Below are 20006 nucleotides of genomic sequence, written 5' to 3'. Positions count from 1 at the left end.
TTCCATGATCAAAGTAAATAAACAAGAGGATGTGAAACCTATCCAGATGAGTATTTATAATGCTCCGGCTCATTGTTACAATATTGAAAAAGAAGAAAAAGATGATTATCCTTGATACCATGATATACTGTAATATGTGAAGAATCATGAATACCCTGACCAAGCAACTGAGAATGATAAAAAAACGTTGAGAAGACGGGCCAGTGACTATGTCTTAGATGGGGAGATCCTATACAAAAGAAGAAAGGATCATGGACTGTTAAGATGTGTGGACGCTGTTCAGGCTAAGAAAATCTTGGAAGAAGTCTATGCGGCCGTTTGCGGAACACACGCTAATTGCTTTACAATGGCCAAAAAATTATGAGATTCGGGTATTATTGGTCCACCATAGAAAGGGATTGTATAAATTACACCAAGAGATGTCATAAGTGCCAAATTTATGGAGACAAAATTCATGTAACTCATTCACCTCTGCATGTTATGACTTCTCTATGACCTTTCTCTATGTGAGGCATGGATGTCATTGGGCTGATCTTGCCAAAAGCTTCAAATAGGCATCGATTCATCTTTGTGGTCTTCGACTACTTCACCAAGTGGGTAGAGGCCACTTCACATGCCAATGTTACAAAGTCAGGAATCAGCAAATTCCTAAAGAAGGAAATTATATGTCGATATGGAATACTGGAGAGGATCATATCTAACAATGCACTGAATTTGAACAACAGCATGATAGCAGAGGTCTGCAGTCAATTCAAGATCAGACCCCATAACTCGTCGCCATACCACCCAAAAATGAATGGTGCAGTGGAGGTAGCCAATAAAAACATTAAGAAGATCATGTGGAAAATGACTGAGACTTATAAAGATTGGCATAAGAAGTTACCATTTCCCCTCTATGCTTATCGAACGTCTGTCAGGACCTCTACCGGGGCAACACCTTTCTCTTTAGTCTACAGAATGAAGGCAATTTTTTCGATTGAAGTCGATATTCCTTCCCTTCGAGTTTTGTCAAAACTAAAGTTAGATGAAGCAGAATGGATCTAGTCTCGATATGATCAATTGAATTTGATTGAAGAAAAGAGGCTAAGGGCTATCTGTCATGGCCAGATGTACCAAAAACGAATGATACGAGCTTATGATAAAAAGGTTTGCCCAAGAGAATTCCATGAGGGGGACCTGGTATTGAAAAAGATCCTTCCTATACAAAAGGATTTCAGAGGGAATTTGATGCCAAACTGGGAACGACCTTATGTGGTAAAGAAGGCTTTTTCTGAAAGAGCACTAATTTTGACCGAGATGGATGGGAAAAAACTTGCCTAATCATGTAAATTCTGATTCAGTCAAGAAGTACTTCACCTAAAAAAAGGGGAGAGGCTAATGTGAAAACCCACAAATGGCGCTTTGAGGTCTAAAAAAAAAAGAAGGAGAGGCCAAGGTGAAAACCTGTAAAGGGCGTCTTGAGACTAAAGGGATTTTGAGTTGAAAACCCGAAAAAGGGCGGCTCAAATCTTGATCGAAGATGGGGCATGTGGTAGTCTTATCCTCTTAGAATTAACAAGAATGAGGAACTTTACATATTAGGGCATCAACAAAAGACTTTAGATCTCCTAAACACATATCTAGCTCGAAATGATCTTCGAGATGTTTGAATAAGGAAGCTCATGCTGCGATATCTAGGGCACCTATTTTCATCTTATTTAGTTTATACCTCAGCAAAATTTGCTATCTTGATTAATTTATCCACTTTAAGCTTTGCTCTTAATAAAATTTCATCTTGTCCATTGTGATAAATTTTTTCAAGCATTTTTCATAAAAGCAACGATTATTGGACTTATAATATCACATAAAAGAAGTTTTACATATTGCTCTGAAGAGTTTCTAAATAGTACAAGGACCTGAAACGAGACCACTAGTTAGAACTAACCAAATTCAGGAGTTGGAAACATTTGAGAACGAATAGTCCAAATTGTCTATTTCTTCAGATCTTTTGTCAAAGATACCGGCTAAATAAGAAGGCATGGTAACACATCATTAATAGAATCTTGATAAATAATGAGCAATGCAAACCTAAGCATTAAAAAGGGATCATTCTCAAAGAATGACATTCTGCATCCATACAAATATCATTCGTATACATCCAAACAGGAGCATTTGATTCATTCTGATCATGACATCCTAATTGCTTGGCATAAATAGGCTCATGAAATGGATTCTACAGGTCATGTTCCTCAGAAAATGGTGTAACAAATCAGAGAAACCATGAATCCTATACCTCTAAAGTTACAGTAGGTCGGATCAAATCTACCATGGCAAATCTTATCTCCCTAAAGTTGTAGTGGAGCAAATTAAAGCCATTAACCTTATCTCCCTGAAGTAGTAGTGGAGCAGGCTGAAGATAGTAAATTTTATTTCCCTGAAGTTGCAGTGAAACAGATTAAAACCATTAACCTTATCTCCCTGAAGTAGCAGTAGAGTAGGTTAAAGATAGCGGATATTATTTCCCTAAAGTTGCAGTGGAACAGATTTAAGCTGTAATAGCCCAAATTTTAGCGATGTCAGAAATAGTGGTTCAAAACCACCAAATCTGAAAAATGTTCAAAACCACCAAATCTGAAAAATGAACTCGTAGATTATATTATTTAATATTTATGAGCCAAATGTAACTTTTAAAAGATTTTTGAAATAGTAAATTGTGTTTTATAAAGATTTATTTGGTCAAGAAATTAAGAAAAAAAGTATCTAGATCTCGGTGTTATAAACCGAGTCATAAATATTTTTTATAAATATTTACGGAGTGTCAATAAGGTAGTATCAAAATTTCGTTAGAAAATTTTGACGTTTGGTTAATTAATTAAATAAAAAGGACTAAATTGAAAAATGTGTAAAAGTTGCTAGAAGGATTAAATAGCTCAATTGTCAAATGAGGAATCATATGATGAATAAATATAGAATTGAAGCTCTAATTTTGATGTTTGATGATTTTATCAAGTAAAATTGATGGAAATTGATTTTCGAACCTAATTATGAAAGAATTTGGAATTAAAGTCTAGTGCTAAAGTTCTGATTTTCAGGGGTTATGAAGTAGTTTAAAATGATAGACTAAAGTATTAATTGAGAAAAATTAGCTCAATTGAGGGGTTAATTGAGCAAGGATTGAATTGTATGAACTGTGAAATTTGGGGTAAAATAGAAATCAACATTTTGCATTAAAACTGTTTTAGATAGTAGTAATAGTCTAATTTTGAAAAATCACCAAAACTTGTATGAATTGAATTAGAGGATGAATAAAATATGAAATTAAATCTTATTGAGTCTGGTTTCTTATAGAAAAAACGATATAAGCAATGGAATTTTAAATCATGAGATATAATAAATTTTATGAGACAAGGTCAGAATGATTTTGGGTTCCCCTATTTTGGATTTGGAAAATCATAAAAAATTGAAGAAAAATAATTAGGGGCTTAAATTTATATGTCTAGAATCCTGAATGAGTATATTTTCAAGAGGAAAAAACGGAAACATTATTCAAATCCCGTACGAGGAGATAATTAATTTTTAGTGAAGAAGGGTCAAAACTATCAGACAGTAGAACAAAGGCAAATTTAAAGAATAAACTGTACTTATTGGTTAAACAAAAAATTCTAAAAACTTTTTGGTAAGAAGATACATGATTCTAGTTTTAGGGAAAATTAGTGGACCTTAATTTGAAGTTCTTTAGCTCAAGATAAAAATAATTTAGTGACTATGAAACAGATGGACAACTTGAATATTCATATAAGTAAATAGTAAAAATTATAGATAATGTTACTTACAAGTGTATTATATACATTAAGGATATGGAATGGAGAGGAGGAGGAGGAAAATATGTGAGTAACTTTTGCATAAATTGATCACATGTTCGGTTATATTTGGTAAATGTTAAACTTTGTTAAAATAAAAAATGTTATAAATTCATGTTTGAATGAAATGTTATATATGTTAAAGAATAATTTGAATATTTGATATTGCCTAATAAATGAATTCCGATATTGCTTAGTAAATGTCAAGCCAAATATAAAAAAAATATGTTATAAGTGGAATATGTGTGAAAGAATGTGGTAAGTATTTTCATGGTTATTATTGAGCTCATTCATATGAATCTGTCATTTGAAATTTTGATAGACAGGAAGAAATAGTGAATGGCATGCTTATGTATGGTTATATGTATTTATCTGAAACATAAGAAAATGATGGTTATATATTTGATATATGGAGACATGAGACTATGATATATGAACATGGAATATATTTCATAAATGTGTTTGTTCATAATTATAAAATTGAGCAACTCAAGTGTACTATTTGTATAAAGATAATATTTCAAATGATTTGATTAGTAAAGCTCCAATGTGAGATAGTCTGAAATCAAGACAAATTGTTATGAAAGCCTATTTAAAATACATAGATATGATTGTTATAAGTTATGTGAATAAATGATGTATAAAAGTATATGCATATGAGAAATTTAATAAAAGTTGAGCCCATACATGTTTCTTGATATTTATATGAATTATACGACTAACAATGTGATAAGAATAGCTATTAGGGCTCATGATCAATTCAAATATAGAGAAGTAGTAAGTTAATTACCATGTTATACTAATTTAGTAAATATTACATGTTTACTTTGTTTTACTTTTTTCCCTTATTAATAATGATTCAATAAGCTCCGGTAATGCCTCGTATCCTATTCCGATGACGGATACGGGTAGGGGGTGTTACATAAGCTACAAGTTACAAATCCTTATCTTTTTGAAGTTGCAGTGGAGCTGGTAAAAAAAATAACAAATCTTATTTCCTGAAGTTGCAGTGGAATAGATTTAAGCTACAAGTTACAAATCTCAACTCCCTGAAGTTGCAGTGGAGCAGATTGATGATAGTGAATCTCATTTCCCTGAAATTGCAGTGGAACAGATTAAAGCTATAAGTCACAAATCCTATACCTCTAGAGTTGTAGTAGGTCGGATTAAATCTACCAAAGCCAAACCTTACCTCCTTGAAGTTGTAGTGAAGCGGGCTAAAACCAACAAATCTTATCTCTGAAGATGTAGTGGAGCAGATTGAAGCGACAACTCTTATACCCTTGAAGTTGTAGTGGGTTGGAACGAGACTACATGGAAGAAGAGGAGCCCCAAAGAAGTCGAGATTCGGAGACCGGGCAAGATTGGTCCTTCTTAAAAGTCTTTCCTCTATTCTTGTTACACGACAACGAGAAAGAGGGGGCAGTTGTAATAGGCCCAATTTTCCCGGGCCCATACAGAAACCAAAAACAAAAAAAAAGATAAAACCAAATCAAAATAATTTCAACAGTCCAAAGTCCATTTACATACGGCCCAAACAGGCCTAAAATAAAAACCCTAGTGGCCCAACAAGCCGAAGACCTAAACAATTTTTAGCCAAACAGTAGAAACAGAAACTCTAGGCGCGCCGTTGCCTCTTCCACGTCAACCTCCGTACACAGCTGGCCTATGGCCTCCATACCTGCAGACAGGACAAAGAACACAATAGCAAACGAAGAAAAAATGAAAAACTTTGTATTTTTTTCTTTCTCGACTATAAAAGCCACCACAAACGAGTTGTAATTTTTTTTACGAGATATTGAATACAAAAATATTTCACAGAGATTCAAATACGAAAAAAAAAACAAATCGAAACAAAGGCTAAAGAGGTAGTTTTTTCTTTTAATATCTTTTATTTTTTATCCTTTTTCATTTGTTTTTTTAAAGAAATAACAAAAATAAAATAGGGCTGAATCTTACCTTTTGGCGTTCACGCCGTCGTAGGGCTAGGCCGAGGTTGCCATCTCTGATGAAAGATGATATTTTTTTGGGGGTTTAGAAGTCAAAAAAGGCTGAAAATGGCCATTTTTATCTCTAGCCACCGTGGACGGCGGCGCCGTTGCCGGCGGCCGCCACGGTGGCCGATGGCTGAATCCTTGATCCGAAATCGAGAGAGGGGGAGGAGGTTGAGAGCTTTTTTATGTTTTTTTAGAAGAAGTGAGAAAATGAAGTTTTTTTTTAAAAAAAATTGATTTAAATAAAGAAGCAAAACGACGCCATTTTCAGCTAGGGACCTAGGCGCAAAAACTACGCCATTTAGGGCCTATCCACGGGCGACCCGACTCACTCCAAGGGGGATCCTCGTGTTTTCGCCTTTTGGGATATTTATCCACCTGGTCCTTCCACTTTTTTGGGTTGTTCTGATTTAGTCCTTTTTTATTTTTATTTTTTCTTTAAATTGGACCACAGAATTTGTTGTGCGTTTTAAATTAGTCCCTGGCTTGCTGATCCCCTAGAGAAGGGACGCGTGTCCAGGGTATTGGATTATTTTCCTATTTGGTCCTCAATAGTTCAAGCGCGCTTTATTTTGGTCCTTGATAGCTTTTTTTTATTATTATTTACAATTTGTACTCCGAATTTAAGTTCGATTCCAATCTCGTCCTTAGTCTATTTAATTTATTTATTTAAAAAAACTATTTTATTTAATATTCTGTTTAATATTTTATTTATTTATTCAATTAACTTCTTTTTTAAATTAGATTTATATTCGCTCTAATTATTGATTTACTTATTATTTCCCTTTTAAATTGGCTTGATTTATTTTATTTTTTATGAACTTTCAAATTGTAGATTTATTATTATTATTATTATTGTTGTTGTTGTTGTTGTTGTTGTTGTTGTTGTTGTTGTTGTTGTTGTTACTTATATTATTATTTTTATTATTGTTGTTACTTATATTATCATTTGCATCATTCTTATTATTGTTTATGTTTGTTAGCATTATGATTTGTTAATATCAGTGCTATATATGTTATATTTTATTATGCATATTATGTCATTATTACTTCAAATGTATGTTGCACTATCATTATTAGCTATGTGTAACCTTTTTTTACGTTTTAAACAATTTCTTTTTAAATAAAATCAAATAAAATACACATATATCATTTTAAATATTTCATTAGTTTTTTTTACCCAAATTCATAAAAAGAAATTTTAAAAATACGCAATATTTCGCATTTCGGAGATTCGAAAAATCGTACCCTAATCTTTGGGGTTTCGATTTTCTCGTTAAACCTAAATAGCCAAATATTCTTTTAAAATTAAAATGCATGAATTTTAAATAAAAAATAAAGGCAATATTTTGCGTTTAGAAACTCGAGAGGGTCGTGCTCTAACTTACGGGGTTTCGATTTTTCTCGTTAGATTTAAACAATCGAATATCCTTTAAAAAATAAAAATACAACTTTTAAAATAAAACAATTAAAAGGCAAGCTTATTTTCGAGGGTCCAAATGTCGTGTCCTAAGTTACGAGATGAGACATTTTGTTATCTCGAGACTAGAGGGCCTTTAATGCTCGTTTCAATTTATTCAAGCATTTTCTTAAATCAACATTAATAAAAAAAAGATTGTATTTTGAAATCTTTTCGAGTTTTCAACTTTCGATGTTAAGACATTAATTAATCAGTTAGGTACCAATTTTGGGCGTTACGAGGGTGTTAATCCTTCTTCGTACGTAACTGACTCCTGAACCCGTTTTCTCAAATTTCGTAGACCAAAATTGTTGTTTTAGTAAATCAAAACATTTTATTAAAACGATCAATCATAAGGTGGCCCGATCACACCTTGTAAAAAAGATTGGTAGCAACTCCCATTTTTCGTTTTTGTTTTTAAAACAAAAAGTCGATTTAAAAAAAATGGTTTCGACAAACTTGATTCAAGTTTCAAGTTTGAGTCGGGTTTAATTTCACAATTCGAATAATAGATTTGTGTAAATACCATTTTGGTCACTATCAACTTTAAAAATAAGCAAATTGGTCTCTCTCACAACAAAAATTACAAAATAATTCAAAATAATTTTCAAAAATTTAAAATATTTTTTAAGATTCAAAATATTTATAAAAATTTTATATTTTATATTTTAAAAAAATTATAAAAAATTTACTATATATATAAAAAAGTTAAAATTTAAAAAAAACTAAAATAATAATTTTGGGACCTAATTAATGATTCATATCATACTAAAGTATCTTATTATTACTATTTTGCTTTGAATTTTTTTCAAATATATATGATTTGAAATTTGTGTACTTTAACATGGAATTAGTTATACTGTAACAATATTTTTATTTGATATGTTTAATTTTTTTAAATTAACTCGAATAATATCAATCGATTTGACTCGACTCAAATTTCATTTCACTCGAATCAATTCAAAAATATTTCAAATTGAGTTACGATGATAAAATAGGACTTGTAAACTCAATTAACTAAAAAAAATTTCACTCGACTCGATTGAACGTTTACTCCTAATTTTTTTAGAGGGACCAATTTTCTCAACATCAAATTTCGTCTATTTTTACTGTTAAAAATTGATTTATGTACATCAGCATGAGGTACATGTAGCACATCTCGAATCACTGTTTGATTATTTCATTAGCTACTCAGTTTTTAACCATACAAATTGATGAAATTTTTAACAAAAAAGATTAATTTACTCTTTGATTTAACATATAAAAACTAATTTTACTATTTATTAAATAAAAATGACAAAATACAATCAAACTTTTAATAGAGAGGCCTCTATGATACTTTTAGATAAGAAAGTTATACTTTAGATGGATTTCATTGTCTTGACCCTATATATTTATTAATGTATACTCTCTTTCAATTATATAACTACTTTTAATTATAATTTCTTAATTTTATAACAAGTTACAACACATTTTAATTTTATGAATATTTACAACATATTTTATTACAAATTTTTTAATTTTATAAGATTTATGATGTACATTTGGTTTAGTTTTGTAAAATTTATTTAATTATGATGCCTTATTTAAAATTTTAAGACGAATTAAAATAGAATTGAGAAAGTTACTTATAAGTTTAAATCGAAGTTATGAACAAAATTATCAAATAATGTGTATAAATAAAATTCGATCGAGATTAAAATAAATATAAATCTATTCTATTGTCATAATCTGAACTTGAAAATTAAAAATTTGATCTATTTAATTGAAAATAAATATTAATTTATTCAGAGGGTGGAGTTATTATCGAGTACACGTTGCTATGGCTTTATCTGTCACGTTGTTGTCTGGAACACGTGGAAGACAAGGATCTGCACGTCACTCTATCAACTTGCAAGTTCCTTCAATCACGTGCCTTATTTTAAAGGAAAACTAAGAACATTGCCACGTGGCTGGAAAAGGAGAAGCCATGAAAATCCCCTGTTCATCATCAAATCAAGTTTCAAATGGGTAAGTTCAGTAAAATGTTCCCAAACTACAGTTTAGAGTATACACTGATCCCAATCTTTAAAATAGTCTTTAAAGTATCAGTTTTGTATTAATTAAGTCATTCTAATAGCACAGTCACCAATTTAGGTATTAATTTTTCATTTCAAATATGCCATTAGGCATAATTAAAACACATCTCCTCTTATGGAAGTGGATGGTCGAGAATGTGGCCATGTGGCAAATCTTGATTGGCCAACAATTGAGAAAGGAGAAGCCGTGGAAATCCCTCTTTCATCATTCAAATATTTTTAAGTGGCGGTATTCCATCAATCAACTTCTTCTATAAACATACTCATCAATTTAAGTATTAAATTTCAGTTAAATTTTGACATGAAAATACATAGATTAAATTGTAAACACACCTGCATTTCTTCTATAAACGTACTGGTGGCCACTACGGGCTTCCGACGGCCCTATGGCCTGACCCTGGGTTGCATTCAAAGAAAAAAAGGAGAAAGGAGAGATTTTTTCTTTTAAACGGAGAAGAAGTGATTTTTTCTGAAAATTTTGACTTATATAGGGTCTTGGTACGAATTCATTTTGGCCTGGCTTCAGAAGCCCCAAAATGGCGTTGTTTTGAAGTATGACCCAATGACCCGACTCGGACTCCCTTAAGATCCACGCGTTTTTAAAGGGGAGGGCTAATTATTGCTTTGACCTTTCCACTTTTTTTGTTATTTTTTAATTTTGTCCTACTACTTATTTTTTTCTTTTATTTTTGCTATTTTATTTTGTTTTTGTGCAATTTAATCCCTCGACCACTATGGACCCATTAAGGGAAGGACATGTGTAAATTTGGGTGAGATAATTACCTTTTGAGCCCTTATATATTATATCCTATTTTAATTTAATCCTTTTATGTCCTTTTCTTTATGATTTAGACTTTAAATTTTGTTATATTTTCGATTTAGCCTTTTATTTCCTTTTTTATTTATTTACCCACTTATTTATTTCTTTTTTTGCAATACATACCTTAAATGTGATTTAAATTTCAATTTAATCCCTCATTTATTTAATGTTGCCTCTTTATTTACTATATCTTTTATTTTAACATTCAAAATCCTTGTTATTTTTATTATTAATATGCCTTTTTATTTTATCCCTTTTATTATTATTATTATTATTATTATTATTATTATTATTATTATTATTATTATTATTATCATCATTCATATTAATATTATGGTAGTAATCATGACACAATATTGCTGTTATTACCATAAATTGGTGTTGTTACTTCCATTATATTTGCATTATTATTACTCACTAGCATAGCATTTTTTTATTTTATTTTATTTTATTTATTCATCTATCATGTTAATATCATCATTTTTACTCGCAACTATGTTACTTCATTTTGCCAATCGCCATGTCATCTTGTTAAAATATATTTATCCATTTTTACACTACGCTCAAATAAACTAAATGAATATCGTTTTAAAAGTCACATTCATTTTATCTAACGTATGGAAAACATTTAGAACCGAGGCAATGTTCGTTATTTTTGGGATTTGAGGAAGTTGTGCTCCTAACTTACGGAGTATGGCATCTTCCTAGAACTGAAGTAATCAAATAACCTACTTAAAATAACAAAAAAAAGGAAGATTTAGGTAACAATCAAATGACGATTATTCTGGTTTTCAAGAATTTAAGGGATCGTGTCCTAACTTACGAGGTATGATATTTCTTTCTCGATTAATTCGAAATAAGGCCCTTTTCCATAAAATTTAATTTAGTTGAGTGATATCTTAATCAAATAACATTATGCAAAGAGGGATTGTGTTTTAAATTCTCTTCAAATTTTTAATTCTCGACACTAAGACATCAATTAATCAACTAGGTACCAATTTTGGGCGTTACGAGGGTGCTAATAATTCTTTATGCGTAATTGACTCTCGAACCTATTCCCTGGATTTTGTAGACCAGAAATCATTATTTTAGTAAATCTAAACTTTTATTAAAATGATCAAATTACGAGGTGATCTGATCACACCTAATAAAAAGGATTGGTGGCGACTCCATTTTCATCTTTAAAATAAAAAGTCGATCTAAAAAAAGGGTTTTGATGATAGGTTTCATAGAATTTGAATAACAACACAAATTTCGAAATTGATTTGAATTGAAATTCAATTTTATTTCTCCCACATCAATATTATAACTACATATAATTCCACAATCATTAGATCATACATTAGTTTCATAGAATTTGCTGTCACAATCAACCATGATGAAAAAAATTGTTTCCTCTAACATTGTTGTTTTATTTTTCTTTGTTTCCATCTCATCATCTAATGGTGACGGTGATTTAGCGTTTGAAAATTATATTAATATCAATCTTACAAAAGTTATCGATGGTAATGGCGGTATTCTTTAAAAAAATTATAGTCAAATCGATGTTAATCGCGTTGCTGGATCGGAAAGTATTGTCTTTGATTGTAAAGATGAAGAACCATATGTCGGTTTATCCGACGGAAGAAGATTAAAATGGAAGCCGAAATTTGGTTGGCAAGAATTTTCCATCCCTTCACCATTTAGGTACATTCACATCTTACTCATTTTTTTTATCTTATTCGTTTTTGTTGTTTTATTTTATAGTTATAAATTAGTTTTTCATCTAAAGGTTTTTAACTTTTGGTTTTTCCTTTAGAATGGGGAAAGGAAATTGTGTGATGGCATAAGAGATCCAGACATTAAACTGATATGCGGAAGACCATTGGGCTTGAAGTTCGATACTCAAACATGTCTTTAGTATGTAGTAAATGCCTATTTTGGTCTTTTAGTTGTTAGACTATAGGTGGAACGGCTATAAGATTGGCTATATTTGCAGAAGGAGTTCCATTCAAATTTATTACGAATGGCTTAGACATCGATACAAGCATTGGAATGATTTATTTTACTAATAGTAGCATTCTTTTCCAAAGAAGGTACATCTTTTTTTGCTTCTAAATTATCATTAATCATTGATTCTATTTAAGGGGATTTACATATAAATAATTAATAGGGGAATTTATATATAAATAATTTATATAGAAATTTTTCATAACGAATTCTTTAATTGTGCGGGGATGCTAACTTTCTTATAAGTTCTAGTGATAAAAATGGACGGCTGTTGAAATATAATCCTTATATAAGAGACCTATATGTTTTGTATGGCATTTAGCTTTTCCTTATGGGTTTGGTTTGAGTGCAAACAATTCATTTTGTAAATGCCCAAATTTGCCCGAGCCCACTAAACAACAAACAAACCAAACAAATAAAAAAAAAACAATAATAAAAAAGAATCCAAATATTCTAGTCCATTTACAATTTGACCCAAATCCATAAGCCCAAAATGAGGACCAAATTATGGCCTAAAATGTTTTAACACTCTCGGAAGAAACCCTAGGGTTTCTGAAAGCTTAGGCGCCGCTCCTCTTACTCTTCCATGTGCATTGTTAGTGCCTCCAACGCTCGAGGTTCGACGGCCCGTCCCATCGCTTTGACTCTCCGGACACCTACAAACATAGCAAGAAGAAAAAACAGAAGCAGTACGAAGAGGGCAGCAGAGAAACCAACAAACAAAAGAAAAAAGCATGTATCAATTTAGGCTATATAGCCAGAGACAAAAGAAATGTAATTTTAACAGAGACGGATATCGAGCAATCAAAAGCAAAAATAAAAAAAAGGGGTTGATTTTGGATTTGCTTCTCTTTTCTTTTTTTCCTTTTGATCTTTTTCATATTTTTTGTTTCAAATCTATTTCAAATAAAAAAGGAAGAGGGAGAGGATTACCGGATTCCCCGCGGTCGCAACGCAGGAGGGACCCTTCTCCATCGTCGAAATCGAACCCAAAAAGGGGTTGAGAGCCATCTCTTAGTTTTGGGGGCTTGGCCTTTGAAGGGTTTCAAAAAGGGGTTAAAAACCCCATTTTTACGCGACTCGAACCACCACCCACAACAGAGGCACGGTGGCCGACGCGGTGGTCCTTGATCGGACCAGGGAGCACGAGAGAGAGTGTGAGAGGGCTTCTGAATTTTTTTTCAAAATGAAAGCTGAATGAGTTTTTTTTTTTGGGTCAAAAATTAGCTTTTATAACCTAAGCAAAACGACGTCGTTTCACTTAGGGTGTTTTAGCGCCAAAACGGCGCCGTTTGGCATGGCGACCCGAGATTCGACCCGCTTCACTAAGGGATCCGCGTGTTTCTGCTAATTGGGATAATTGCGCGCGCGGTCTTTCCGCATTTCTATTATGTTTTAATTCAGTCTTTTCCTTTTTTTTTAATTTTCGTCTTTTAATTTTAACTTTTTTTCAATTCGGTCCTTAAATGAACGACGCCATTTTGGAGGAAGAAGGAAAATTTTCCTTTTAACCCCTATATGTCATTCGCGTGTTCAGACCAATCCCCCCTTTTCCTTTTATTTATTTGCCTCGAATTTTGATTTTAAATTCAATGTAGCCCTTTCCTGTTTATTTTCGCTATTCTATTCTATTCTATTTTTAATTAGTTTAATATTTTTCTCATTATACTTTCTTTTTGTATTAATTTATTTGTTTTATTATTATTACTAAATTAACTAGTTTTCGTAGTACTGTTGTTGTCATAATTATATATATATATATATATTTGTTTACCTAAAGTTATATATACATATTTATATCTTATTTTTACTATCTATCTACTTATATACCTTGATACAATTTTTAAAACTATTTTACTTTTCTTTAGTCTTTTTTTAGTCATTTTACTATTTTATTTTTAAAGTTATTATTACCATTATTATTATTATTACCATTTTTTATGTATTATTATTTGTATTATTGTTGTTATTATTATTCTTGATTTTATTAATGCATTATAATTCTTCATTTTTTATATTATTATTATCCTTGTTAACATATTTTATTATTTTTATTATTATTTTCTATTATCGTTATCATTAATATATTATTATTATTCCTATTACTATCGACATCATTTTATTTTGCCTTAAAATGATTCATATAGTATCTATTTTAAATAGTTTTATTGTATACTATTCTTAAATTGTTTATCTATTATTTGCTTTAAGCTGTCATGTGTATATTATTATTTTAAATTGTTTTCTTATGTTACCTATTTTAAATTGCTTCATGATTTTTACTTTGTCTTTATTTGATTATCATTATTAAAATGCTACATGTTACGTGTTTATTGCTATAATCCATTTATTCCATGCTTCATTATAATTGCCCCATCTCATTTTATTTTGTAATCACATTATTTTTATCATAACATTTTTAAACGTGTATCTTTTAAAAACCTCATTAAGTTTGCCCTGAACTCATAAACAAGGGAAATTTTTAAAAAAGGAGCATTGTCTGATATTTGGGAGATTCGAGAAAACGTACCCTAACTTACAGGGGTTCGATTTTCTCGTTAAACCTAGATAGCCAAATATTTTTTTAAATTATTAAAAAACATGATATTTTATAATAAAGGCAATATTCCGTGTTTGGAGATTCTAGAGATTGTGCCCTAACGTGTTGGGTTTCGATTTTCTTCGTTTGACCCAAATGACCGAATAACCTTTTGAAATTAAAACGCATGAATTTTGAAAATCAAAAGACAAGCTTATTCTCAAAGTTTTAAAATGTTGCGTCCTAACTTAATGGACGTGACATTTTATTACTTCGCGACAAAAAGGTCTTTAACATCCGTTTTGATTCATGCAAGCAAATTATTCGTAAAAAAAATCAACATTAAAAAAGAGAGGATCGTATTTTTAATTCTTTTCGAGTTTTTAAATTTCGACATTAAGACATTAATTAATCAATTAGGTACCAATTTTGGGCATTACGAGGGTGCTAATCCTTCCTTGTACGTAACCGACTCCCGAACCCGTTTTCTCGATTTTCGTAGACCAAAATTGTTGTTTTAGTAAATCGAAACACTTTAATAAAATGACCAAATTTGTAGGTGATCCGATCACACCTCAATAAAAAAAGATTGGTGGCAGCTCCCAATTTTCGTTTTCTTTTCAAAATATAAAGTCGACCCGTTTTTAAAAAAATGGTTTCGACACATTTGTTGTAGTGAATGAATCAATAAAAAATAATATTGTTTAATATGTATGATTTGAAAGTAGCTCCCAACATATTCAGGGATAATATAAAGATGAATAAAAATGGTGAATTTTGGGTAGTCTTAAACAACGGAAGATTAGGAACAATTGAAAACGGTGCTACTGATCCAATTGGAATGAAGTTTAGTGAAGAAGGCAAGGTTTTGAAAATCTTGGATGGAAATGGTGCACCCACTTTTAACTCGATAAGTGAAGTTAAGGAATATTGGGGAAATTATATATAAGATCTGTGTTGAAGTCATATGTAGGCATCTTAAATGCCTAATTAAATTTTTTTACAACTTTTTAATAATTTTTGTTTATTTTTATATCATATTTATTATACTTGATAAATATATTATTCCAATTTTATTTTTGAGAAATTTTATGTTAGAAATTTTTTATTATTTTTATTTGCCTAATTGAGAAATCACATCTTCGTGCCTCGTACGCAAGAGAAAATAAGCTACGCTACACTGGATCTGTGATTTAGTCAAATTTGGCATACCTTTAAAAGTTAACAGGAATTAGATGAGTTAGTTTCTGATTTAACGGTTGAACCGCAAAATCAAACTCATTACTTTTTTTATTTAACCGGTTGAACCAATTGATTTAATTTTAATTTACAATTTATGGAATGATATAAATATTAACTTTCAAATATATTATCGGAATTATTTTTAACCTTCATATAATTGATTTCAACTCTGATTTCCATTCTATTATTTGCTTACCTTTAATTTCTTTAGAATTTTCTTTCTATTAAATTTGATATCTAGCGTAATTAGATAATTAGTGTTTTTTTTATATATCAAAAGAATAAATTATATTTTAATTGTGTGAGGGATGGTGGTTTTCTAGTAAACTCTAATGATAGAATTGGACCCTTATTGAAATATAATACTCATGTAGGAGAAGTATTTGTATCGTACGACAGTTTAGCTTTTCTAAATGGGATTGTTTTGGGTGCAAATAATTTGTTTATTCTAGTAACTAAATCAATAAAGAAAATAAATTTTAGAGTTTAGTATTCACAATCTGAAAACAGCTTCCAAAGTTAATAAAAAATTAATAAATTAATTTTTAATTTAATCGATTCAATCTCAAAAATTCAATTTATTAAGTTTTTATTTAATTAGTTGAACCAATTTATTTGATTTTGATTTACAATATATGGAATGGATATAAATATTAACTTTCAAAAATATTATCAGAATTATTTTTAACTTTCATGTAATTTATTTAACCAAATGTTAAACATTAGTTCAGAAAAAAAAAGTTTTGCAATTATTTCAATAAAGTTAACTATTAATATTATCATTTGGACCTACTAATAACATTATAAATTAGAACACCATTAAGGTAATAATTTTTTTTCGCTCGGTCGATAGGAATTTATTAATAAGAGAAAGACGTTGATAAATGCCAACCTCTCCCATAAATATATTACAAAAACTACAGAATAACCATTCAAAGTAGAGCACTCTTGGCGTGAAACATCCAACTCTTACACAAACAAACAAATTGTTGAAAAATAGAACTCAAATCATCACCCCTCAAAACAGTAAATACATAAGAGTAAGAGTGAAATAAGATAGAAAAACACAGGACTCCTCACCTGTTAGTAGTAATAGCATCAGCCATTCCATTACTGAGAACAAATGCGAATGTTATCATATGGTGCTAATGTTATGTAATGTTATTCAGTTTTGTCTTGATGTTGTCATGTTTTCGGCTGCTTAGTGTTTCTTGGCCTGTTAATGCGGCAACAATGTGTATGTACTGGTATTCATCACTATTAATACATTTTTTTCTATTTTTCAAAAAAAAAAAATCGATGAAAATATCTTTAGCACCATCAAGCATCTTGCTCTTAAATTCTTCACACTAATATATGAACTTTTTTTTTAACCAGAATTTCGTATCAACAAATTATAAAATTAAATGGTAAATTGTAAATAAAAATTGAAAATCAAATGCATTATTAACTACATGCAAATACCATTTTCTTTGTGGTAAGAGAACACAACGGATCATAACATATATCACCCTTCACCAACCTAGCAGGGCCTTGCTATCACAAGCTTCGGCATGTCAAGAATGTGGAACTCAACATTAAACTATATTTTTTTGGTGCATATCTTTTGTTATTTATATGATACCATAGAAACCCATATTTTTTCCCTTGATAACATGGAATTATTCACCTTTGCTTTGGCCCTTCTGGTCGGAGCTCTTGTTGTCAACGCCTTATGGCGATGGCGGTTCGACCGGAAATCGTTGTTTAAGACTAGAAAACTTCCTCCGGGTCCACCAAGGTGGCCTATAGTTGGCAATCTTCTTCAATTAAGCTCACTCCCACATAGGGACTTAGCTTCCTTATGTGACAAATACGGTCCACTAGTTTACCTCCGGCTCGGTAAGGTAGATGCCATCACCACGAATGACCCAGATATCATACGTGAAATACTTCTTCGCCAAGACGAAGTCTTTGCTTCTAGGCCACGAACCCTAGCTGCCGTCCACCTTGCCTATGGGTGTGGCGATGTTGCCTTGGCTCCCTTAGGCCCGCATTGGAAACGTATGAGAAGAATATGTATGGAGCATTTACTAACAACAAAAAGGCTTGAATCATTCGCAAAACACCGAGCCGACGAAGCTCAACATTTGGTGCGAGATGTAACGGCCCGAGCCCAGAACGGGCAGCTCGTAAACCTAAGGGAAGTATTGGGTGCGTTTTCAATGAACAACGTGACTAGGATGTTACTAGGGAGGCAATATTTCGGGGCCGTATCCGCCGGCCCAAGTGAAGCCATGGAGTTCATGCACATAACACATGAATTATTTTGGCTCTTAGGTGTGATCTATTTGGGGGATTATTTGCCCATTTGGAGGTGGGTGGATCCTTATGGATGTGAGAAAAGGATGAGGGAAGTAGAGAAAAGAGTGGATGATTTCCATAAAAGGATCATTGAAGAACATAGGAGGGCAAGGGAATTGAAAAACAAAGAATATGGAAAGGATGATGATTATGGTGAAGAAATGGATTTTGTTGATGTTTTATTGTCATTACCTGGTGAAGATGGAAAGCCTCATATGGATGATACTGATATTAAAGCTCTAATTCAGGTTCCATCATCCTCTTTCATTTATTCTTTTATAATTCTATATTCCAAATTAAAAGAATTAGAATTTAGGGTTAATTGCATCATACATCCTTAAACTATAATTCAAGTACTAAATTAATCTTTTTAACTTCAAAACGTTTGAATTGAATTATAAAAGTGTCAATATTGTATCCAAATCAAATGATAACTCAAATCTAAAACTATATTTAAAATATGTAAATCAAATTGAAATACAAATACATATTCCAAGCAACTATTTTCAGTATCAATTTAAACCTACTAATAATAGTATAAAAATATAAGATCAAATTACGCAAAATAAAAGTTTAGAATTAAATCATAAATTTCATCATATTGAGGAACTAAACTACATTAGACCTTTTATTTTAGCTCTAATTTTACAATTTTGTTTCTTTTAGGATATGATAGCTGCGGCAACAGATACATCGGCTGTGACCAACGAATGGGCAATGGCGGAAGTAATAAAGCATCCACGTGTCCTCTGCAAAATCCAAGATGAGCTTGATTCAGTCGTGGGTCCTAACCGAATGGTCAACGAATCCGATCTACCTCACCTTAACTACCTACGCTGCGTAGTACGTGAAACATTCCGCATGCACCCTGCCGGACCGTTTTTAATCCCACACGAGTCCCTTCAGGCAACCACCATCAACGACTTTTACATCCCGGCTAAGACACGTGTCTTTATCAACACCCATGGGTTGGGCCGAAACACTAAATTATGGGATGACGTTGAATCGTTCAGGCCCGAGAGGCATTGGCTGGCTGATGGCGCTCGAGTCGAGATCAGCCACGGAGCCGATTTTAAAATCCTGCCTTTCAGTGCCGGGAAAAGGAAATGCCCTGGCGCACCACTTGGAGTGACGCTGGTGCTCATGGCTTTGGCTCGGCTCTTTCATTGCTTTGATTGGGCTCCCCCGAATGGTATGAGGCCCGAAGATATAAATACAATAGAAGTTTATGGGATGACTATGCCCAAAGCCGAGCCGTTAATGGCTATGGCTAAGCCGCGCTTGGCGGACCATGTAATGTTTTAGAAAAAATTTAAATAAATTTGGTAATATTCAAAGAATAATAAAATTTAGTTGTTATTATATGTTAATTATATAAGTTTTACTTAATTAATTGATCAAATTACAACTTGTACATAATTATTAATAATTAACATAATCAATAAATTTTTTTAATATTTATATAGTCTTTATTGGGTTAATTATTTTGGATGTCACTAAATTATAGGATTATTTCTAAATTGGTTTCTAAGCTTCAAAACATTTCGATTGAATTATTAAGGTTAATTTTTGCTCTAAGTTTTTGCAGTCTTCGTATATTTGGAACTTAGCCTATCTACTTTTATATTAAAAAATGGGTTTTTTTTATGTTAAAATGTCACATAAGTAAATTTAATAAAAGAATTTTAACTGTATTTAATAAT

General features: G+C 31.3%; 1 protein-coding gene and 1 long non-coding RNA gene across 2 annotated transcripts; one reads left to right on the top strand and one right to left on the bottom strand.

Annotated features, from left to right (window-relative positions):
- Window positions 1-12598: 12598 nt before the first annotated feature.
- On the bottom strand, window positions 12599-13385 carry LOC107948169 (uncharacterized). Its single transcript, XR_001697253.2, has 2 exons — window positions 13113-13385; window positions 12599-12835 (listed from the first exon to the last, which is right to left on the bottom strand). It is a non-coding gene; the product is annotated as an uncharacterized lncRNA (long non-coding RNA).
- A 4209-nt stretch (window positions 13386-17594) lies between these two features.
- On the top strand, window positions 17595-19673 carry LOC107949243 (cytochrome P450 703A2). Its single transcript, XM_016883984.2, has 2 exons — window positions 17595-18551; window positions 18970-19673. The coding sequence occupies exons 1-2, from the start codon at window positions 17616-17618 to the stop codon at window positions 19606-19608; spliced, it is 1575 nt and encodes a 524-aa protein (XP_016739473.2). The 5' UTR covers window positions 17595-17615; the 3' UTR covers window positions 19609-19673.
- The last annotated feature ends 333 nt before the right edge of the window (window positions 19674-20006 follow it).

Source organism: Gossypium hirsutum, chromosome A12 (assembly GCF_007990345.1).
Source record: "Gossypium hirsutum isolate 1008001.06 chromosome A12, Gossypium_hirsutum_v2.1, whole genome shotgun sequence".
Classification (NCBI taxonomy): Eukaryota; Viridiplantae; Streptophyta; class Magnoliopsida; order Malvales; family Malvaceae; genus Gossypium; species Gossypium hirsutum.
This window is presented reverse-complemented; position numbering and strand designations above follow the sequence as displayed.